Source organism: Oratosquilla oratoria, chromosome 36 (assembly GCF_046742065.1).
Source record: "Oratosquilla oratoria isolate Oo_2021 chromosome 36, ASM4674206v1, whole genome shotgun sequence".
Lineage (NCBI taxonomy): Eukaryota > Metazoa > Arthropoda > Malacostraca > Stomatopoda > Squillidae > Oratosquilla > Oratosquilla oratoria.
The window spans coordinates 45,584,396-45,609,546 of NC_134812.1; the positions used below are offsets into that span (position 1 = coordinate 45,584,396).

A 25,151-nucleotide genomic window follows, 5' to 3' on the forward strand; every position below is an offset into this window, starting at 1 on the left:
CATCCATGTATAAGTTGAACAGCCAGGGTTACATAACGCATCCTTGACGAAGTCCCACCTTCACCTCGAACCACTCTCTCCATTTCTAATCCTGACACAAGCTCTACTACTCTCATAAAAACTCTTGACAGCTCCTAGAAGCTTACCTCCTATCCCGTATATCTGCATAACCTCCCACAGTGCCTTTCTGTCTACCCTATCGTAAGCCTTTCCCAGATCCATAAAAGCCCCAAAAAACATCCTTCCCCTTTCCTATAGCTTTCTCACATATCTGTCTTACCACAAAGATCTGATCTACACAACCTCTACCCGTCCTAAATCCACACTGTTCCTCACCAATTACTCCCTCTGTTCCTCTCCTAATCCTCTCAATCAAGATCCTCCCATAAGCCTTCCCAACTACACTTAACAAGCTAATCCCTCTGAAACTACTACATTCACACTTGTCCCCTTTCCCCTTGTAAGGTGGAACTATACAGCCACTCCTCTAGTCCTCCGGTATTCTACCCTCTCTCCAGCAAACATTAAATAACCTCACCAGCCAGTCCACCATCATTGTACCTCCTTTCTTTAGACATTCTGCATGGCATCCATCCAGACCAGGTGCCTTACCTGCTTTCATCATTTTAACAACTGCCTTCACTTCATCCTTCCTTATTTCTCCTCCATTTTCCTCATTCATCACGGTCATTTTCTTAGCACTTCCCACTGCAGCTATCTTTCCCTCCCTATCCTCCTTCACATTTAGTAACTCCCTAAAATATTCTGACCATCTTCCCCTTACTGCCTTCTCTTCCATTATCATCTCTCCATCTGCACCTTTTACCTTTTCTTCTCTACTTGATTCGCCTGCTCTTCCTCTCTTAATTTCTTTCCAAAAAATCTTTTTATTACTTTCAAAATTTTCTGTCATACTCTTACCCCATTTCACATCTGCTCTCCTCTTTGCCTCCTTTACCTTTTGCTTTACTTCTCTTTTTTTTTTCTTTCTTTGTACCTCTTATATGACTCCCTCGTCCTATTTTGTAACCAATCTGTGAAAGCTCGCTTCTTCTCTTCTACAACCTTCTTTGTTTCCTCATCCCACCATTCACTACCATTCCTTCTATTTCCTCCTCTCCTTATTGTTCCACACACCATCCTTGCACACTTTGTAACTCCCTCCTTCAACCACACCTAGCTCTACTCTGTCATTCACTCCCTCCCACTCCTCCTTCAGCTTCTTCTTGTACTCCTTCTTCTTTTCATTTTCATATAAGGAGTTCACTCTAAGCACCTCCCTACCTTTTTGTCCCTTTCCTCTTTCTCCATCTATCTCCATCATACCTTTTGTCCCTTTCCTCTTTCTCCATCTTTCTCCATCATATCTGAAATATTTTTCACGAGAACAAAGGAAATGATACTATCCCGTACTAAAATGGCAAGAAGATTAAAATATCCAGAATAAAAATAGATATAATCCGATAAGAAATGAATTAAGGTTATTACTCTCGAGCTTTATCAATTTACTGTATTTGATAACGTTCACATGAACGAAACCTTGTACCAATAAGCACTTTGTCTTTATATGGCACTTTTCATGATCTACAAGGGGTGAGTGGGAAATGGCTGAGCATAGAAGATATATTGACGTAGCCCGAAGGGACTTCTCCCCGTCTTCTCTATTTTCCGCATGAGGGAGCAGAGATGGGAGATCCGCCGTGTAAGCGAAGAGGCCATCCTGTTTCTTGCTACATTTCGTCCGATCTGGGCAGTAGGCAGGAAAAAGGAGCTAAGATGAGAAGGAAACAAGGGTGGTGGACAGGATTGGAATGGGTTATGATGGTGTGTGCCTTTGGCTTAGCTACATTCTTTATAATGGGAAAGAATCCCTTGTCATATAGATAGATAGCTATGGCAGGGGTTGTCGAACTCCCGGTTCACGAAGTAGGGTTCCTCTAGGGGCCAAACAAATGTCCCAATTTCTCACGTCTCCGGAGTCTTCTCTTTATTAAAACTCAACAAATGTCGCGCAATAATATGACCGTCCGTTTTCACCCTTTCTTAACATCGATCTCACCATTTCACGGGCAGAGAATAAACTCAGACTTGATTATAATTAATTGCTGTAAAGAAGATAGTCTCATAGGTTGATAAAGTTGTCTGGCGAGATTTAGAAATAGTAACAACATGGTAAGTTAAAGGGTTAACTTAAACTGATTATTCAGTTTTTACGCGTTTCCCCTACCTCTCGAGAGGCAATTACATTCAGCTGTTAAATTACTACCCTTTTTTTTAAGTATCAAATAAAACACAGCCCGGGGTCCCCCTCCCTTGAAAGATAGATCGTTTCCAGTTTTGAGTTATGGCTCAACTACTAAAGCCTATCACTATTTCATTCGGCAAGTCAGAGAGCTTCTGCACACCAAGAGTAACATTTACAATTTTCACTGGAAATAGTAGCCCATTTTACGGGCCTGTGAGATTGTGACAATAATTACATCTGATAGATGAAATCTCTTGTTAGAATAAAGGAAACAAGTAAGAAATATCAGTCCTTGATTTTGGATGCTATTTGCTAAAAGGTAAGAGAGCTTTGGCAATCCTCGTGCAATAAGTAACGAGGAAGATCGTAGAAAAACAGAAACATGATGTACAAGTCACAAAGTAAACTTAGTCAACCCCAGCAATGTACAATTTTCTCTGACGAAGGTGTGACGGACATGACAGAATTTCATATACACAGTAGATACATGAAACACCGATTTCCCGTATACGTAAACACACACACACACACACACACACACACACACACACACACACACACACATACACACTTAGAAACGAAGCGAATGAAAAAAAAACGAAAAGAGAACTGAAACTGAAAAAAAACGATTTTTTGGGAAGAGTGGTGGACCTGAGGCTGAAAAAAAGGTATATAAGGCAAAAGGAAACAAAGACAGAAAAAGACGAGGAGAAATGAAATTAAAAATAGCTTATACCAATATAGATGGAATAACTTCAGGAATGAATGAATTAAATGATTACCTGGCCTTAGAAAAACCAAACATAGTGCGAATAGTGGAAACTAAATTAAAGTGTACTCCACCACCCAACACTGTGGGACAAGGTTTATACAACTGCTGGACAAAGAACAGAAAGGATAAACAGGGTGGTGGAGTATTAATTTTGACTAATAAAGATTTAAATGTAACAAAAATAATTGAAGGAAAAAAATAATGCTACAAGCTGAAGTGAGAAAATTTGTAGTGGTATATGTGCCCCCCAAAACACAGTCCTGAACAGAAAGTGATCATTCCAAAATATTAGAAGATACAAAATATGAATTAACTAATATACTGAAGGACAGAGAAAACACAGTAATTATGGGTGACTTTAATTAAAAAGAAATATGTTGGGATAAAATGACAGTGAAGGGTGGAGAGGAACTCTGGGGCAATGTTCTGCTCGACATGACCATTGAATACACAATGACTCAGTGGATAAGGAAATAGAGAGAGAGAGATCCCCCTCAATGAAAGAAATAATTGTAACACAGAAGGAAATCAGCTACCAAATCAAAACCCTTGACGTCAGAAAATCACATAGTCCAGACGGAATTGCAAATTGGATACTGAAAGAATGCATGAAAGAATTAACAGACAAAATATACAATATAATTAAATTCTCACTTCGAGAAGGAAAAGTGCCACAGGACTGGAAGAAGGCAAACATTGTACCAATTTATAAGGGAGGAAACAAGGAAGACCCATCTAATTACAGACTGGTCTCCCTGACAAGCACAGTAGCAAAAAATTGCAAAAAGGTCGTCAAAAATAGATGGGTTAAACATTTGGAAGAAAAACTATACTGAATCCAATTCAATTTGGATTCAGACAAGGAAGATCATGTACAACAGACTTGATCTGCTTCTACTCAAGATTAATAGACATAATACAAGAGAGAGATGGTTGGCAGGGTGTGCCTTTCTTGACCTACAAAAGGCATTTGATAAGGTACCACACAAGGAACTAATAAGGAAGATAGAATCAATAGGTGGCATCAAAGGAGAACTATTGGAATGGATGAAAGACTTCCTGACTGGGAGAAAAATGAGAGTAGTAATTAGAGACAAATTCTCAAATTGGGAAGAAATGAACAGTGGTGTCCCGCAGGGATCAGTGCTGGCGCCGATCATGTTTGCTATATACATAGATGACATGAACGAAGAAGTAGAGTGTTATATGAGTTTCTTTGCAGACGACGAAAAAATACTAAAGAAAGTAAAAACGGAGGAGGATTGCAACTCATTACAACAAGACTTGGACGAGATCTGGAAATGGATTCAAAAGTGGGAAGTAAAATTCAATATCAAGAAATGTAGTATTATGGAATTTGGAAAAAGTAAAAACAGAATATCGAGAGATTATAAAATTAGTGAAGGAGCGGTCAAAAAAGTAAACTCGGAAAAAGACTTTGGAGTAATGATCAGCAAAGACATGACACCGGATAAGCATATTGATAAAATAGTCAGAGAAACCTATAATCCGTTGAGGTCAATAAAAGTGGCTTTTGCCTATTTGGACGAGGAAATGATAAAAGTAATAACTACACTAATGAGACCAAAACTCGGGTACGCAGCAGCACTAAGGACAACCAGTACCAAAAAGAATATAAAGAAGTTAGAAAGAATACAAAGAGCAACAACAAAACTAGCATCAGCTCTTTCCAAAATGACATATGAGCAAAGACTGTCCAAATTAGAATTACCAACTCTGGAACAAAGGGAAAGAGGAGACTTACTATTTATAGAATTATAAAGGTAACGGAAATCTTAGATAAGAATGACTTATTGAAATGGGACAATGGAAAAACAAGAGGACACGAAAAACAAAAAACAAAAAACAAAAAAATAATTACAGAAGAGATTTGAAAAAGATAGCTTCCCACACAGAGTGATAGATACTTGGAACAAATTGGACAAAGAAACAGTATGCTCAAACACTATTCAAGATTTTAAGAAAAAACTTGATGCTGAGAGATACAAAGACGGGTCACCACGAGCATAGCTCCCTTCCCGTATAATACAACTAGGTAAATACAAAACACACACATACAGAGACACACGTAGACAAACACAACACACACACATACACACACACACACACACACACACACACGACTCGGTGGCGCGGTTGGTAGAGTCCCAAACTGTCACTACGGCGGTCCGGGTTCGAATCCTGCCCAGGGCTGAAAATAATTTCAGTATCGCTGCGCTTCGAGTCGTTACTCCAACTCTCGTGAGCGGGGAGTTGGGTGTGGGTGTGCGTGTAAGGTCAAAGCATTACCCATAGATCGGTCATACGAGCTCTGAGCTCTCTTCCGGGAGGGAAATAGCTGTCGATCACGAGTCCAACACGTGATCCAAAGACCAAGGTGAATCACACACACACACACACACACACACACACACACACACACACACACACACACACACACACACACACACACACGCACGCACGCACGCACGCACACACACACACACACACACACACACACACACACACTGTAAGGTATACCTCTACTAACCACCTATTACCACCTAACAACCACTACGACACTTCTGAATCACACCCCGCCACGTCGCACCATGTTTCATCGAGCCGGCTTCAAACCCTCGAAGCACCTGAGGTTTCGACTCTCTCCTATAAAATGAGGGTTCACCGCCCCATGAGTCAGTCTCAGCTGTAAGCTGAATACACTCGCTTCTAACCTGGTGTTGGTGGACGAGAGACGATATCGGACTACTCATCATCCCTTCGGTGCTGGTAACGTAGGGCGTTGCGGAAGGAACCAAGTTCTCTGTGTACTCAAGTTCTTAATTTGTTCAAGTTCCTAGTGGTCAAGTTGAATAGTGTTAAGTTAATTTAAGATAAGTCTAATTCAATGTTAAGTTTAATTGTATTTGTTGGGAATGTCAGTTGGTAATAAATATTGTTAAATGTTATTGTATGCTTTAAATTCATTCCCTTCGAAATGTTATGTATGTTCCCCCCTTAGACTAACCTTGACGTACGTAACATTTGTGGGGGCACGTCCGGGATCTGACTCGTTGATCGTAATAAGTCATCGTAATCACTCTGATTCTCTCTAATAGTTTAATAATTGTATTTAACTTGAAATTGAAAAATATTTTCACCTGGAACTTGACTTCTCTCCGCAACGTCTCTATACCTTGTGTGCATTTATTGTGAATCCTGCTTGTACCTGCTTTAAATTCTCTATAAATGGCCAAATAGGGGTAGTTAGTACAGTAGGTTGTTCTATGTATTGTTCTTACCGACAGAAGTGGTGTTCTCCCACATACAGCTTGCAATTGTGACTCCTTTTCCTTGCTTACTATAACTTATGTTAATTTACTTTATGCACGATTACGTCGCTGTAACTTGACCAACCCAAATACTCTACCTTTTACTTAAACTACAGAGTATACCTATGAATAGGGCCCTTGTTTTACAGTAGTGTGGGCTGCTGTCCCCCTGTTTCCTTTTGGCTTGTTACGAGTAGAACGTACCTTGCAAGAACCTAATTCGGTCTTGCCACTTAAGTTTATGCCAGGTGATAAACTTCATGATACCTGTAAGGCCTTTAGCTTATTCTCGAGTTAACTTGCCAGGCTCTAAGCAGGTTTCACTTATATATATATATATATGAGTACGGAATCTTTTAAATTTAAACCATGGCTAAGCAGAGTGATTTCAAAGCGACTGAGTTTGTGGGTAACCCAGAGATCCAAGAATTCAAAGAGACTAATATTTGTAAGGACGATTTAAAGTATATAGCAAAGACCTTCAATATCTCTTTCAAACCTGACTTAAGGAAAGATGAGCTATGTGCTCTAATTCTAGCTCACTTAGGGGATAAAGATGTCCTCGAAGCTTCACGTTCGTTACAGACTTCAGATCCTAATCTATTACTTGAACTAGAGAAAGTGAAGCTAATGTCTCAACAAATGCAAATAGACTATGACAGAGAAGAAAGAGAAAAGGAGAGAGAAGAAAGAGAAAAGGAGAGAGAAGAAAGAGAAAAGGAGAGAGAAGAAAGAGAAAAGGAAAGGGCTCATGAACTTCAACTTAAGCAATTAGACATTCAAAACAATGCCAACTCTCCTAAAACTAAGACTGATTTGCTGAAGTATGTCAAGCTTATGCCTACATTTCCTGATAGTGATCCTGAGTCTTTCTTTAGGGAATTTGAATCCACAGCTCTACACTTTGAAATTCCTAAACCTGACTGGGTTTGGCTTATTAAACCTAAGCTGTCTGATAAAGCACTTAAAGTATGTAATAATGTGGACGATAACACTAATTATGACGAGGTTAAAGTAGCAATTCTAGCTTCGTACTCAATCAGTACAGAAGGATACAGACAAGCATTTAGGTCACTTAATAAACTTCAGTATCAAACTTACCATGAATTTGCCTCTGAGAAATTAAGGGGTCTTAAGAGGTGGTTAAAGTCAGCCAGTGTTAATACTTTTGATGAACTTGTTAATGTTATAGCATTAGAGGAATTTATAAGAAAGATTCCCTACTCTATCAAAATGCACCTCATCGATAGGGGAGAAAATGACCTGATTAAGGCCGCACAGTTGTCTGGTGTGTTTTCCCTGGTCCATCGTTCGCCCACCAGGGAGAGGAGAGTGCTCCAGCATAATGTAAAGTCTAATAGTGGGTTTAAGGATGGTGAGCTGGTAGATCAGAGTAATTTAAAAACAAATCTAACCTGCTCATTTTGTAAAAGACGTGGACACCACATAAAACAATGCCCAGACCCTAAATGTAAAGTGTCACAAACTACTGCTCCCAGCAAACCTGTAGCTGCAATTCTGTCTGTGCCAACCAGTAAAACTGCCGATATCTTTCAGCCTTTCCGTTCACTTGGTGCCGTGTCTCTGGAGGATGGTGGCGAGGTGCACCCCATTCGTATCGTGAGAGATACAGCTGCTGCCCAGACGGTTATACTAAAGTCATCTGTTCCTGGTATAGACAGCACTTATACCTGCGAAAGTGTGTACCTCCATGACTTTAACAGCCAGTTTCCTTTGAGACTAGCTCGGGTGCACCTCAGCTGCGGCATTGTTCAGGGACCTGTAACGGTGGCGGTGAGCGAACAACCTTCCCTTCCTATCCCAGACTGTAGTTTACTTCTTGGTAATGACATAGCTGGTGGACTTGTACAAACTCCTGCTCCTATCATTTTGAGTGACACTCCCTTAACGCATAACCCTACTGATGAGTTAGAGCGAGAACAGCCAAATTTGTTCCCTAGTTGTGCGGTAACCCGATCCCAAAAATTAAAAGACACACCTACACATTCACCCCTTCCTCCTCCAAGTGCTATTCCACAAATATTCACTGAACAGAGTTTATTAGAAGCACAACAGAATGACACTACTCTAACTCCCTTACACTCTAAAGTAGTTCCCAAGGAAGATATTCTACATCCTCCATCATTCTACTATCATGATAACATCCTCATGAGACTTTACAGACCACCGCAATTATCAGATGATGACACCTGGGCAGAATGTCACCAAATTGTATTACCCACCAGCTTGAGAACTCCTATAATGGAAGTAGCTCACCAAGGTCTCTCAGGTCATTTAGGAATAAGGAAGACATATCTTCGCCTTCTGAATGAGTTTTATTGGCCTGGCATGAAAAAAGATGTAGCTGAATTTGTTAAGAATTGCCACCCATGCCAGATTGTTGGGAAACCTAATGAAACTATACCACCATATCCATTGCAGCCTATTAAAGTACCTTTTGAGCCTTTCAGTAAATTAATTATAGACATTGTTGGACCTCTCCCAAAGACAAAGAAAGGCAACCAATACATTCTCACCACACTTTGCCCAACTACAAGATACCCTGATGCTTTTCCTCTTAAGAATATCTCTGCTAAAACTGTTGCTAATACACTCACTAACTTGTTCACGACCTTTGGAATCCCGGAAGAAATCCAATCAGACAGAGGTAGCAATTTTACCAGTGTTCTATTTGCAGAAGTTCTAAAGCTGCTCGGTATTAAACAAACTCTATCAACAGCTTACCATCCTCAGTCGCAGGGGGCCTTGGAACGTTTTCATCAGACTATGAAATCTATGATTAGGAAGTTCTGCTGTGAGGAAGACAGAGATTGGGATGAGGGCCTGCAATTTCTTCTATTTGCCATAAGGGAAACACCATCAGAATCCCTAGGGGTCTCACCTTTTGAGTTGCTCTTTGGACGCAAGGTAAGAGGACCCCTCAAGGTCATCAAAGATCATTTGATCTCCTTACCTTCTACAAAGTTAGTCACGGTAAACAATTACATTACCTCTCTTAAATCTAACTTGGATAAAGTTCGTTCTTTTGCCAAAACTAACCTAGCTCATGCCCAGTCTGTAATGAAGACTAACTTTGACTCAAAAGCCTTGGTCAGAGAGTTCAAAGAGGGGGACTTAGTCCTGGCATACATCCCTATCTCTGGTTCACCTCTTAGCGCTAAATATCATGGACCATACAAAATTTCTAAGAAACTATCAGATTCTAACTATGTAATTTCAACACCCGACCGTCGCAAGGCTACCCAACATATTCATGTGAACCTAATTAAACCATATAAGACCACTAGCCCACTACTAGACTATGAGAAACAAGTGTTAGCGGTGAATACTGTACCTAATGTTATGTCTCATACACCTAATAATGCCATGTACATTAATTTTGACAAGATTTTACCGAACATTGACTCCCATCCTACCGATAATTCGCATATACTTGGTAACCTAGTTCCCTACCTTAGTCATCTCACGAATGAACATGCCAATGATGTAACTGAAATCATTCACAAATATGACTCTCTCTTCAAAGATGTGTCCGGCATCTGCAACATTGCCACTCATGACGTGAAGCTTGTACCTGGATCTTCTCCTATTAGGCACAATCCTTATAGAATCCACCCCCAGAAGCGAGAGCAGATGAGGAGTGAGGTCAACTTCCTGCTCGACCACGGATTGGCCAGCCCGAGTCAATCCCCCTGGGCTTCGCCGTGCCTGCTGGTGCCGAAGGAAGGAGGTCAACTTCGCCTGTGTACGGACTATAGGAGAGTCAACTCTATAACTGTTCCTGACGCATATCCATTACCCCGCGTTGACGACCTAATTGACGAGGTGGGAACAGCCCAGTACATTACTAAAATAGATCTAATGAAAGGTTACTATCAGATACCTTTAACAGAAGAGGCTAAATTGATCTCTGCTTTTACAACACCATTTGGCCTCTATCATTATAATGTCATGCCCTTCGGAATGAGGAATAGTCCGGCCACCTTTCAGAGGGCAATGAACTACCTATTGCAAGACTTAAAGGGTGTGGGGGTGTATTTAGATGACATCTTGATTTTTTCTCATGACTGGCAACAACACCTCCAACAAGTAGATGCTGTGCTATCCAGATTATGCCAAGCCAACCTGACTGTCAAACTCTCCAAGACCAGCTTTGGAAAGGCTACAGTGACGTATCTTGGACATGAAGTTGGGCAAGGCATCGTTCGACCCAAAACTGCTAACATCTCTGCTGTCATGGAGTACCCTGTTCCCGCTACCCGGAAGGCGCTCATGAGGTTTTTGGGTATGGCAGAGTACTATCGGAGATTCTGCCCGAACTTCGCCGAAGCTGCACTTCCTCTCACCAAGCTGACCAGCGGTTCTGTTCCATACAAGTGGACACAAAATTGTCAAGCCGCGTTCGAACATCTTAAGGCGATGCTTACAAGGGATCCAGTTCTACGGTCACCAGACTTCACTAAACCCTTCGTTCTCCACACCGATGCTAGTGATGTCGCTATTGGAGCTGTACTTCTCCAGGAGAACACAGACACTCTTCACCCAGTGGCCTACTTCTCTGCAAAACTAGACGTCCATCAACTCAACTATTCTACTGTAGAGAAGGAGCTACTGGCTATAGTGGCTGCTATCAAGAAGTTTGAGTGCTACCTTCAACCTAGCATAAAACCTCTCAAAATATACAGCGACCACAACCCTCTGACCTTTCTACACCGTAACAAAACTTCGAACCAAAGGATGCTTCGGTGGTCTCTGTTCCTTCAACCATTTAACATAGACATCCACCATATCACCGGATCCCAAAACGTGTTGGCCGATACCCTGAGCCGTATATAAACCATCTTATTCTCACTCACCGCCTCTACATCCCGATGTGGCGGCGTCTTAATGGTGGGGGAGTGTAAGGTATACCTCTACTAACCACCTATTACCACCTAACAACCACTACGACACTTCTGAATCACACCCCGCCACGTCGCACCATGTTTCATCGAGCCGGCTTCAAACCCTCGAAGCACCTGAGGTTTCGACTCTCTCCTATAAAATGAGGGTTCACCGCCCCATGAGTCAGTCTCAGCTGTAAGCTGAATACACTCGCTTCTAACCTGGTGTTGGTGGACGAGAGACGATATCGGACTACTCATCATCCCTTCGGTGCTGGTAACGTAGGGCGTTGCGGAAGGAACCAAGTTCTCTGTGTACTCAAGTTCTTAATTTGTTCAAGTTCCTAGTGGTCAAGTTGAATAGTGTTAAGTTAATTTAAGATAAGTCTAATTTAATGTTAAGTTTAATTGTATTTGTTGGGAATGTCAATTGGTAATAAATATTGTTAAATGTTATTGTATGCTTTAAATTCATTCCCTTCGAAATGTTATGTATGTTCCCCCCTTAGACTAACCTTGACGTACGTAACAACACACACACACACACACACACACTCTCTCTCTCTCTCTCTCTCTCTCTCTCTCTCTCTCTCTCTCTCTCTCTCTCTCTCTCTCTCTCTCTCTCTCTCTCTCTCTCTCTCTCTCTCTCTCTCTCTCTCTCTCTCTCTCTCTCTCTCTCTCTCTCTCTCTCTCTCTCTCTCTCTCTCTCTCTCTCTCTCTCTCTCTCTCTCTCTCTCTCTCTCTCTCTCTCTCTCTCTCTCTCTCTCTCTCTCTCTCTCTCTCTCTCTCTCTCTCTCTCTCAAAGTGTCTTGCCAAATGAGGCACCTGGATATATCAGGAGTTCAAAGACTGACATCATTTGAACGTTAACCATAAAAGACGGTATAAAACCTTAACCTTAGTTAAACTCTTTGAACCGGTTTGCACTCTTTCTTTTGTTCTGCTTGTCACCAAACTATTTCTTTCGTGGCATCTGCTCGGTAGCAAAAGAGTTCAGGTTTGCTTCGTACATTTGAAACCAGTGATTATTAACACTTAATGATTAGACTGACTGGCCAATTATGACAGGGCGTTACTATGACGAGCAAATAGCCTCCCCCTCCCCCCTCCCCCGCCACACATACCCTCTGCAACACCCTCCATCCCCCAAAACAGCCAATAATCGCTAAGTCTCCAACTGCCAGCCTTCAGCGGCCTCGTGACGTAACAAATGACCTCGTTTGTCTCACAGGCAGAGGAAAGTAGGGAACCAGCAGTGCTAGGAGGAGGGGGAGGAGGAGGAAGACCATGTGGAGGAGGAGGAGGAGGTCGAGGTCGAGGGGAAGGAGGGGTACGTCGAAGATGTAGAGGATGAGGAGGAGGAGGAGGAGGTTAAGGAGGAGGAGGTAGAAGAGGTCGAGGAGGTGGAACAGGAGGAGTTGGAGGAGTTGGAGGAGGAGGAGGAGGAGGTAGAGGAGGAAAGGTAGGTCGAAGAGATCAAGGAGGAAGAAGAGGAAGTTGAAGAGAAGGATGAGGAGGTAGAATAGATCGAGGAGGAGGAGGAGAAGGAGGAGGAGGACGAGGAGGAAGAGTAGGTGGAGGAGGAGGAGTAGGTGAAGTTGATGGGAAGGAATATGGATGGGGATGGAGTGGGGAAGGGAAGGAAGGGTTAGACAGGAGTAGTTTAGGGGGGTAGGGAATGGAGTGGGGTTGATGTGGGTGTAGAACCGAGGTATGCACGGAAAAGTGACAAGTTAACAAATTGGGAGAAATACATATGACCTCTTCACTCGAGTTATTTTATTTATATATTTGGTTCTGGCTAATGCAAGACAATTTTATGGAGTTGAAGCTAGGACCCGTGCTGAGGAATCTAGATGCCTTTCTCTTAATCCCTTGGGCAACGAAGACAATATTTGAGGAGTTTGTTCTAATTAACACTAGGAAATTTTGTTTATCTAGTGTATGGAAACCTCTGTTGAAGTGTTTGAAGTTATATCAAGCAACTCCTTTGTTCTGAAGACACTTTACTATCTTTTTTCAATAAAGCCAGAGGATTTATATCAAGTGTGGGAAATGAATTGAATTAGTAGAGAGGGTAGGATTAGTTCTTAGGAAAGTGTGGTAGAAAATAGGAAAAGAAGGAAACTGGTTACAACAAGTCTCTGAGATTAGAAAGATTGGGGTTTTCCTCAACTGAAAAAAATCATCTGGCGGAACCAGAATAGATATTGAAGTTGATATCTACTCTTTAGTAATGGTGTTAAACATCATCTTTTGAGTGCGGGATGGATGTTCTTTGCCAGTATTTATGAGTTCTTGTGGCAAGAACTGGTTTACCAACAGAGTGCTTAGCGATTGGAATAGATTTCACGGCCATGTAATAAGAGCTGAAACATTTGATTGTTTTAAGAGAAGTTTAGGTAACTTTATGGATAGGGATGACAGGTACAAAGGGACATGAAACTGCCTAGTGTAGGTCTTATGGTCCCTTGCAGTCTCCTCCATTCTTTTGTTCCTAGAATAAGCACAACAGTCGATGATTAATCATGTAATCAAGATGGCTACAATCATTTAGATAAGGAGCGTTATCCATCGGCTCATCAGAAATGTCTGGTAGCCCATCACTACCAAGGATGTGTCAAAACGATCAACGAAATATCTTGGAAGCAGTTTCAGTGATATGACAAATGCCAATTGGAAAGGACAAGAATATATTTTCATTCGTCACTGAGATGAATAGAGAAGGGGGTGGAAAGGAAAGAATGGAGGGTGGAAAGAAGGTGCAAGATGGGCGTTATGAAGGAAAAAAGAACAAACGAGAGGTAAGAAAACAAAATGAAGATATAACCAGCTAAGAAGAATAGAACACGGGGAAGGAGGAGGAGGAGGGGGAGGAAGAGGAGGAGGAGGTGGAGGAAAAGAGTGGGAGAGGGAAGAGGATATCCTGAGGCCGTACTCAAACAGGAGCCTAGTGAAGCTTATCCTAAAAGACCAGCGGCCTGCTGAGGTCGCCATTGGCTGGGGGTTTGTGGCGAGCGACAGGAAGTTGGTGGCTGGTGGCTGGTGGCTGGTGGCTGGTGGCTGGTGGCTGGTGGCTGGTGGCTGGTGGCTGGTGGCTGGTGGCTGGTGGCTGGTGGCTGGTGGCTGGTGGCTGGTGGCTGGTGGCTGGTGGCTGGTGGCTGGTGGCTAAGGAGTGGTGGCCTGGAGGCACGACGAGCCCTGGCATATTTGTTTGGGAAAACATGAAACGTTATTTTCCAGCGCAAACGTTCTTTCATATCTAACTCGAGAGTCTTTCTTTTCTTTTTCGAGCTGTGAATTCAGAGACTATGACCTAACCCCTTCCCTGTAGGGTGTGTTTTTTTTCTTTCATCTATCACCAGGTTCTTTATGTCATATCCGTAGTACGTATTTGGTTGCAAAGGGGATATAGCCTATCTCAGTAATACCTTCCCTGTATCTAGTGATACCATTTCGTTCTGTCTACTATCAGGCCATCTAAATCAATCTTCCTGATATCTCCCTATGGAGCGACGTGGTTTACTTTGAGTCAGCTCATGTGAGGATGGTAAACATAATCGAGAACTTTCAAAGTCATTCTACAAATAGGAGTAGATGTTTTGTTTGTTTATGTGTGCTGTCGTATGTACAGTAAGCTAGCTGCTTTGAGTCTACCATCCCACTCTAAACTATATCAGGGGGCTCTCCGTTTTTTTTTTTTTTTTTGTCTTGGCTTCTTGGCTGCATTCTCCTACTTCTGGCCTTTCTAGACTATATCAGGGAACCCTCTGGTTTTTTTTCTTTATCTTTTGTCTTGGCTGCATTCTCCTACTTCTGGCCTTTCTGAGGCCACCTTCATGCTCGAAGGCATATGTGGGCGAATTCTTGCACTGGCCTCCACTTCCGGACTTTTTATATGATTTTCTAAGGGTCATTTTCACGTGTATAATCGTTTGTAAATCAACTCTAACTCTATCTTCTTGTTCTTGACTTCTTTAGGTGGTTCTACGAGGTTCCTTCTCGTGTGTGTTGGCCTATTAGTACAGTCAGGGCTGTGTCCTCATGCTTCAGTCTTCATCCTCGTATCTGATGTATTCTCAAGCCAGTTTTGCCTCGCTCTTTCTGTTCCTAGCTTCTCCTGGTGGGTCATTGTCCTCCCTGAGTTCTGTCATGTTTGCTCATTAGAGGGACCTCAGCCCATCCAGTTTATGACCTTGCGAGGTTATCAATGTTTCTTTGTTTTAATATTCTTTTTTCCGGGGACTCTTCTAAGATGAAAAGAATTGGTTAGTATTAGCCAAAATAAAATCTTTAAAGGTATCCAATGCATTTTACTGAGCAGTTAAGGGATAACTGAAGCAGTTCTAACTGAAGCAGTTCAATCAAAAGAGGATCCCCCTTCACACGCGCACACTCTCTCTCTCTCTCTCTCTCTCTCTCTCTCTCTCTCTCTCTCTCTCTCTCTCTCTCTCTCTCTCTCCCCTCTCTCTCTCTCTCTCTCTCTCTCTCTCTCTCTCTCTCTCTCTCTCTCTCTCTCTCTCTCTCTCTCTCTCTCTCTCTCTCTCTCTCTCTCTCTCTCTCTCTCTCTCTCTCTCTCTCTCTCTCTCTCTCTCTCTCTCTCTCTTTCTCTCTTCTCTCTCTCTCTTCTCACTCTCTCTCTCCCTCTCTTCTCACTCTCTCTCTCTCTCTTTCTCTCTCTCTCTCTCTCACTCTCTCTCTCTCTCTCTCTCTCTCTCTCTCTCTCTCTCTCTCTCTCTCTCTCTCTCTCTCTCTCTCTCTCTCTCTCTCTCTCTCTCTCTCTCTTTCTCTCTCTCTCTCTTTCTCTCTCTCTCTCTTTTGCCCAGGATTCCCCTAAGCTAAATAAAGTGATCTGTTATCAACTGTTGTAAAATCTTTAGAGTTGCCCAATTTGTCTCTATAGATTTTCAATGTAATTCATTCGAAAGAGTTTATTTTTCTTTTTGTGTTTTATTTTTCTATCCACGAGTTCCATTAATATAAATGAAATAATCTCGCTTTAGTCAGAATAGAATATCAAAAGGTTTTCTTTTGGACAAAAAGGGAAACAAATGGAATGGGATGGGTGGAGGTGGGGGCGTTCTTTGGCTGGCTTCCTTCATTATATGAAGGAAGAAGCCTCTGGGTACATAGATAAGTAGATGGATGGATAGATATAGTCATTTCTGGAAAATGAAAAATTAAGAAGCATTTTCATAGTTTACTCCAGTCATTATGAAGACCCACTTTTTTCATTTTTGTCCTGCCTAAGGACAGACGTTTTTGTGGCAGTGAGGATCGACCTCGAGACCCTCAGCTATCCTTAACAAGGTTTTCATCTCGCCTCGTAATTCTAAAGATCCAGGTTCGATCCCCGATCAGTAACGATCTCAAATCATCTAAGCAGTGTATTGCAGCCTCTGAGAAAGCAAATAAGATTCTAGGACTGATTGCGCGATCTTTTGGCTTCAAAAGTCCATCTCTCATTAACAAGCTAGTTCGTCCACATTTGGAAAATGCTGTTTCCGTATGGTCACTGAATCTCATTACAGACATTGACAGATTGGAACAAGTACAAAGTCGAGCCACAGAACTGATTCTAAATATCAATAATAAATCGAACATCGACTAAAACATATTAATCTGTTTCCCTAAAAAAGCGTAGACTCAGAGGTGCTTGATATAGGTCCTTAAGATTCTAAAGGGAATTGACAATATCAAAAGTGACAAAAGTTTTCACACCGAATGAGAATCATATAAGAAATATTGGTCTCAAACTGTCAGGAAACGGATTTAATTTGGAAGTCCGTAGAAACAACTTCGCCAACCGTGTAGCTAATGAATAGAATAAACTTCATGCAAAGGCAGTGCAATGCCGTTTAGTTTGAAGCTTTAAGATTCGCTTAAATAAACACCTACGCAAGATGCTGTAATGCCTGCTATTTATTTTATATTATTTGTTTATTCATTTGTTATTATTTGTCTGTTTATTACTATTTATTTTATTACTACTTATTATTATTTGTCCATTTATTAATACTTACTATTTACCTGTTTGTTTATTATTTAACTTTACCTATCTATTTATTTGTTTCATTTATCATTATTAATATTATTTTTTTTATTTGTCATTATTATAGTTTATTTATATTCGACCTAGTTATGGACTAAAAGGTCTCTTGTTGGTATGCTCCTCCTTTGTAATTCTTTGTCATGGGGGAGCCCTGATTGTTCGATTTTTTTCTTTTCTTTCTTTTTTTTTTGGGGGGGAGGGCAGGTGCCTACTTAATTGTCTCTCAATGAGAGTTGCTTTCCACTTCACGGAAAATATTCATGGAGACATGAATATTCTGGTGATGCGACAGGGTTCCACAGTAATGACTAGTGTTCCTCTAATCTATTGGTCTCATTAACCGCTCTGCACTAAACATTACTTATCCCTTTAACTTGGTTCCCACCAAGCTATTCACATCACCTCTCTCGCACCTTCCCAGTGTCGAGGGGATTAAGAAAACCAAGGAACAAATTCAGAAGGCGCTTAACTGCATCCAAAGCCGCCAGTTACTTCCGTATTCTGTGCACGGAAAGCTAGGATAAGGCCCTGTTCACACTAGTGGTTTGAACCGCGTGGAAACTTCAGCGGTGCCGCATAGTCAAAGAAAATCTGCGCGGTTGTGTGTGAACACCTCCATTGACTTACTTATAGCCGCGGTTCAAACCACTAGTATGAACAGGAGTTAAGTGGCTGGAACCTGTAGCCGTGGAAGATTGAACTCGGATCATTGGAAATTCGAGGTGGGAACGAAGCCTAACACACCACATCTTACACGAACTAATACAGAAAAAACAACAAAGTGTATATCTATTTTCATACCAAAGTTTTTCCCCCTTACCAAGGAGGTAGCCAAAGTCAAAAGGCATCTACCCACTCCCACCCATTTCATTCCCACCCGTTCCACTCCCATCCACCACCCTTCTCCCCTCTCTCATCTTAGCTCCTCATGGATGACGGGTCACCCCTGCATCCTGTCAACTGCCCTGGGTCAGAAGCAATGTAGTGAGACACAGCAAATCCACAGCAAGGCCACTTCACTTAGTATGCAGAAAAAGAGAAGAGAAAAAAAAATCCCTTCGGGCTGCGTCAAAATATAATTCACACATAACCACTCCCTAATTGCCTATTCCCCACTCCGTCTGGAGTATTGACTGCATTCTATTGCACGGTAAAAATATGCTCAGTAGCGTGCAGTTGATACTTTAGGGTCTGTGTGGATCGCCCCTATGGACCAGAGTCACTCATCGTTTTGTCTATATTAGAGGAAATATCTACTCATAGAGAAACGATGCTACTTTACTGTAATGAGACTGTCCTTCTATTATGCTGTCCCACCACTCTTAATAATGCCCTGTACCACTTCTCTGAGCATACATTTCCATTTCCGCTTAATCCTCCCTCACTGTGGTAGGGGAAAAAGAATACTGTCACCGAGTTTTCCGACTGGGGTCGTCAAGGGTGGCTAAAAAGGGGACGGCGGATGGGACTAGGCATCCTGCTCTCTGCAGCCCTAATGGGTAAATTCTTACTAGAAATCAAGGCATAACAGAATGCATATACGCTGTAAAAAGACAAAATTACACCCGTATAAACGTTTGAAACAGAAAATAAATAGATAAAAGATAAATTGCTAAATGACATAATATATGAATGGATAACAAAGGATTACAAAGGCGGAGCATGCCGACAGGAGACCTTTTGGTCCATATCTAGGTTGGATGCGAAAAAAATCATAATAATAATAAAAAAAAAATAAAAACTATAATAATGTAAATAACAAATAAAATACATAAATAAATGCATAGGTATAGTTAAATAATAAACAAACAGGTAAATAGTAAATAATAATAAATTGACAGATAACTAATTATAAATGAAAATCAAACAGACAAATGAAAACAAAACAAAAACAAATAATATAAAATAAATTATAATCATTACAGCATCTTGCTTAGGTGTTTATCTAAATGATTCTTAAAGCTTTGAATTGAACTACATTGCACTACCTGTGCAGGAAGTTTATTCCATTCATCAACTATACGGTTGGCAAAGTTGTTTCTACCTACTTCCAAATTGAATCTATTTCCGGACAGTTTGAGACCATTGTTTCTTGTCTGATTCTCATTCAATGTGAAAATTTGGTCACTTTTGATGTTGTCAATTCTCTTTAGAATCTTAAAGACCTGTATCAAGTTTTCTCTGAGTCTACGTTTTTTTAGGGAAAACAGATTCATATGTTTTAGTCGATTTTCGTATGATTTATTTTTTATATTTGGAATCAGTTTTGTGGCTCGCCGTTGTACTTTTTCCAGTCTGTCAATGTCTTTAATGAGATTCGGTGACCATACGGAAACAGCATATTCCAAATGTGTACGAACTAACGATTTATATAGCTTGTTAATGAGTGATGGACTCTTGAAATCAAAAGATCGCGCAATCAGTCCTAGAATCTTATTTGCTTTCTCAGTGGCTGAAATACACTGCTTGGATGATTTGAGGTCGTTACTGATAATTACGCCGAGATCTTTTTCAGTATCCACTTTTGTTAACGAATTTCCAAATAATTTGTAATCGTACTTACTGTTATTTTTACCTATGTGCATTACCTTGCATATACTTGTGTTAAATTTCATTAGCCTCTTTTCAGACCATTGCTGTAATTTATCTAAATCTTCTTGAATATCTAATTGGTTTAAGTGGTCATTTGCCACTCCGCACAGTTTTATATCATCAGCAAATTTGGAAACAGTAGATTTTAGTCCATGGTCTATATCATTTATATATACTATGAATAGAAGTGGCCCAAGAACGGAATGAATACGCTGTAGAAATGTAGATGAATGAATAAATGAATGAATAAACAAGAATGTGAACCAATAAGAAAAAAAAATTCTCCCTCTTGTGAAAAAAAAAGTTTTGTGATTTTCCGCGCAATTATCACGATGTCAGGCTATCTCCTGTTCCCCCCGGGCCGCTGACCACCTACCGTCGTCGGCTATTTTGAAAGGAAGAGAATCTTAGCTTGGTTTCTCTTGGCTTCGCTTGGTTTACATAGTTCCTATTGGTTTGCCGAGACGCTCTGCTAGGACCATGCCAGAGGAAGCCCGCAGGGCACTTCCACCGTTTCCAATCTCGTTCCTTCCTTCTGCTTTGTTCCTGATTTTTCTTCATTCTACCTTTACTCTTTACCTTCTTTCTTCCCTTATTTCATTCCTTTTCTCATTTTTCCTTCTCTTTTGTTTTCACTATTTCTTCTCTTTTTGCGTCCTTTTTTCCCTTTACTTCCTCCCCCCCCTAGCCCCCATCCCATTCTTTCCCTTTCCCTTCCTTTCCCTTCCATCTTCCCTTCCTTCCCTATCGTTTCTCTCCACACAACCCTCTTCCCTCTCTTCCATTTCCTCCCAATTCTCTTCTCCTTCTTCTCTTCTTTCCCTTCTTTTTTCTCTCTCTCTTTTCTATGTTCTCCTTTCCTTTAGTGCTTCTCTCTCCCAATTTCCATCTCTTCTGGCCCTCCATGGCATTTTGTACAGAACTCTGGACCCCGACACTTGCCCCGTCAAGCGATAGGATCGTCATGGCTTAACCCTCCTACCAGGTGCCACGTTCTTTTCCTTTTCGCTGCCGACAAATCATTATATTGATCATTGCAATACTGTCATTATATATCAACGTTATCATGCTTATCGTTACTGTCGTCGTCATCATCATCGTCGTCACCGCCACCGCAACCACCACTGTCATCATTGTCGCTTTCACTATCGCCATCACCATTGTTATCTTCATCGTCATCAACTTCGACATTATTATAACAATATTCATTGCAATAATCATCACCATCATCACCGTGGGTATCACCATCGTTTTGCTCATCACTGTCACCAATACTGTCAACATCATCATCGCTACCACCATCGACGTCATCATCGTCATTATCATCAGCATTATTATCTCAATGTTCTTCGTCATCGTCATCGTCATCATCATCATCATCATCATCATCATCATCATCATCATCATCATCATCATCATCATCATCATCATCATCATCATCATCATCATCATCATCATCATCATCATCATCATCATCATCATCATCATCATCATCATCATCATCATCATCATCATCATCATCATCATCATCATCATCATCATCATCATCATCATCATCATCATCCATCATCATCATCATCACCATCATCATCATCATCATCATCATCATCATCATCATCATCATCATCATCATCATCATCATCATCATCATCATCATCATCATCATCATCATCATCATCATCATCATCATCATCATCATCATCATCATCATCATCATCATCATCATCATCATCATCATCATCATCATCATCATCATCATCATCATCATCATCATCATCATCATCATCATCATCATCATCATCCCTTTTATCTTCTCCATCATTATCATTGTTTTATACTACTACAGTCGTTATTACCAATTTAATCTTTATTTTGACTAACGTTATATCATTATTATTGTTAACTAAAAGGTAAGATTTCTCTCACGGGAGGAAGCGATTACTTGCAACTTATTCCGGACGTGCAATGTCTTGTGCATATTTATATGAAAACCGAAAGTCAACAATCTATAACCTAGTGAGGACTTAATTCTTAGACCGGACTAATTGCCTTATACTCATCTTGAAAAAATGTAAACATTTACGTAAGCCAGTATCTGAGCCAAAGAGTTTGAACCAAACTGATAAAACATTTACTTTTCTAATAGTTATTTATATTTAATTATCTTCAGCAGCTTGGATATTCACAGGCACACAGCTACAATCACCCTGTTGCTCTTCCTGAACTAAGCTAAGCTTAGTCAGGCTCTGCGTTATCGAGAGAATGAATAAGTACTACTCAATTGGACGAGGTGGTCTGATGACAATATAAGCTCGTACGACAATATGAAAATTTATTATCCTAACAAATGCCGGCTTCGCCATGGGCGCTTCGCCTGCGGAGCTTCGCGCCCTGCCCTTCGAAAGTGTCCCCCCAAACACCGCAGCCACTGAGGTCATTTCCAAGTCATTTTGAAAGAATTTTATTTTCATTTATATATTGATGTTTGTCACAAATAATCTATCTAAACAAATGCACTGTTAGTCCAGCCATAAGTCACAATCTCCACTTCTGTTCTGTCACAGATAAAGCTATTTGCCTTGTTCTTGATATTGAGAATGGGTGACGATGTATCCAATCTCTACTAGATTTCTTCCTGTTGTTGTTGTTTTTTCAGGTCTTCATGGAAGATGATGTCCTGGCCCAATGTGAGAGGTGTACTGGATACGCCACCATTCTGCTGTTAATCCTTTGGTGTTAAAAGCCTTTTTAACTCTGTGTCAATTCTTTTGGTAGGAAACACAATGGGAAACAAGGGAGGAGTGGCCGTGGGCTTCTTACTTCGTGTCTATAGGATTTGCAGTGATAAGTTCCTGCAAGAGATTAATTATACAATATCCGACTTTGCTAAGGTAGGCTAAACCCAGGCACCTTCTTTTTGGCCTGCGGTGAAAGTCAAAAGTACACAACAAACCCAAACAAGACGGGGAACGGGGAACGGACGAGACAAACGGGTCTACATGACACCGCCAAATTCTGGAAAGATCCAGGATGTTGCCAATGTATTGAGAAACGCCAACACGGAGACACCCGTGACATTAAGGACCAAAAATGTTGACCTAGTGCAGTGGTTCCCAACTTCGGGCGTACGCTCCACAGGGGGGAGGGGGGGGGGGGCAATTTGATTTTTAGGTGTTTTGGTAATCAAAGTCTATGGTCTTGTGATCTATTATCCGTAGCATTCCAATTAATAAAAATGTAGCAGTCACACTTTTATTTCATTCTGCATTCTGTCTTGGATTTTCAAATTATCCCCGATTGCACTGCCACCTGGCGAATAACTTCCATTTTAAAACAATTTTGGAATTTCAGTTTTAAAAATTCCCAATCTTTTGTATATTCTGTGTTCATGGCATTAAAACAGTACTTTTATGAAATGTAAGTACAATTATTAACGTTAATTAAAAGTATTTTCCAAAATTTAGATTTCCTAATGCCTTAATGTTTTTATTTTCTATTTTTTAGTAATTTGTTGCTCAGAACTCTAGTTGTCTTTTGTTTATTTCATTTTTCTTTTCCATGGATGTCATGTTGTATTGAAGTGTGTTTATGCCTATGATTTAACAAACTTTAAATTTAAATTTCAAGTAGAAAATAAAAGTTTAAAAAGGAAATCAAAGTATTGGCGTCTTAAACTTCTTCACCTGAAATGGAGTTCATTTTCTTAATAAGAATTATATATCACCACATGGGGATACATCAGGATTCTAAAGATGATGAGGTGGGGCATGGCCAAGAAAAAGGTTGGGAAACACTAACCTAGTGAAAGGTATGTTGTTATGGTCTATGGTTTGTGGACAATCCCGCGCTGTGAAACCTAGGAGAAAAAGAAAGGTGAGGGAGACTAGCCTAATTTATACGATATATTGTGCTTCCTGCCACAAGAACTATTTTGGAGTCAAAAAGAGAGCTTAAAACGAGACTGAGTGAACGCATAAGTGATTTACGACACAATGGTGGGATATGTAGGGGAGAATGTATACCTCCCAAAATGAAACAGAGGCAACATCTTCATCAAGGACCTTAGGAAAACTCCTAGAGAGGCAACAGAAGCTACATACATCGTCACCCGATCCCAACACAAAGAGCAAGGTGAGCAGTTTTCCTCCTTACCTTCTTCATTCTGCTTTTACTCTTTAGCTTCCTTCTTTCCATCCTTTTTCCATTTCCTCCATTCCTTCTTGTTTTCATAATTCCTTGTCTTCTTTCGTTTTTTTCCTTACACCCATCCCCCCACTCCTTTCTTTCTTTTTCCTTGTACCTTTATTTTCATGAAAGTAGCAGTTACCAACAAGACTGACGAGTTAAACACCATGTGAGGACGGAGCCTTTATTTTTACGACGTTTCGCTTATTACAGCTTTTTCCAGTACATAGTTGTGATACACATGCTTGAGATCATATAAGAGGAATGGAGGGAACGGGGAAAGAAAGAAGAAAGGGGAGAGGAAGGAAGAGGAGAAGGAGGAGGAGAACGGGGATTGAATACTGGGAGAGGTTGAGAAACTGGCCCAAACGTCCGTAGGGAAACTTTTCATAAAGGATGGTTTAAAGTTTTGCTGGCCATGAGTATTAAAGGAATTATGTGGCGTGAGATGTTGAACATGACCCTATTTTGTTCAATAGTGTTGATTCCTTGTATGACCGCTGCTCCCAAACACTTCCTGCGGATCTTGTCGGGCTCTCGTATCAGCAGCTCTGCATTCTTCCAGTCCATCAGGTGGTTTTCCCTGTTCCTATGTGTCACACATGCATTGGTGGCGACATCATGCCTGACTTCTTAACGGTGTTCACGTATTTGTGTATTCAGGTCGCGTGACGTTTCTCCGATGTAAGCTTTATCACATCCCGAGCACGGAGTACGATAAACACCGGCTTTGGTGCCCGGTGTTTGGTTGTTGTTTGTTCTCGTCTCTTGATGTCTTTGATCGTCCTGCTGGTCCGGCACACTACTTCCAAATTGGTGGTTCTTAAAATATAAGTCAGGTTGGTGGCAACGTCGCTGGTTGGCAACACGAGACATTTTGCTGTGCTGCCCCGCTACCTACGGACTTCCCGAATCTTAGCGGTCTGTTTTCTGCATTTATCCAAAAGAAATTCTGGAAATTTTTGTTGTAAAAAAGTCTTTAATAAACCTACACTCTTCTTCTAAGTATTTTGTACTGCATATTCTGAGTGCCCTAAGGAAGAAGCCTATTAGTACTTCTTTCTTGGTC

General features: G+C 41.0%; 1 protein-coding gene across 1 annotated transcript in view; it reads left to right on the forward strand.

Moving 5' to 3' along the window:
- The first annotated feature begins 6,718 nt into the window (after positions 1–6,718).
- Positions 6,719–25,151, forward strand: part of LOC143019131 (uncharacterized) — a 29,274-nt gene continuing 10,841 nt past the window's right edge. Inside the window, exons 1-3 of the mRNA XM_076174826.1 lie at positions 6,719–6,970; positions 7,175–11,198; positions 22,673–22,788. Coding sequence (XP_076030941.1) covers positions 6,719–6,970; positions 7,175–11,198; positions 22,673–22,788 — 4,392 coding nt within the window. The remainder of the gene's footprint in view (positions 6,971–7,174; positions 11,199–22,672; positions 22,789–25,151) is intronic.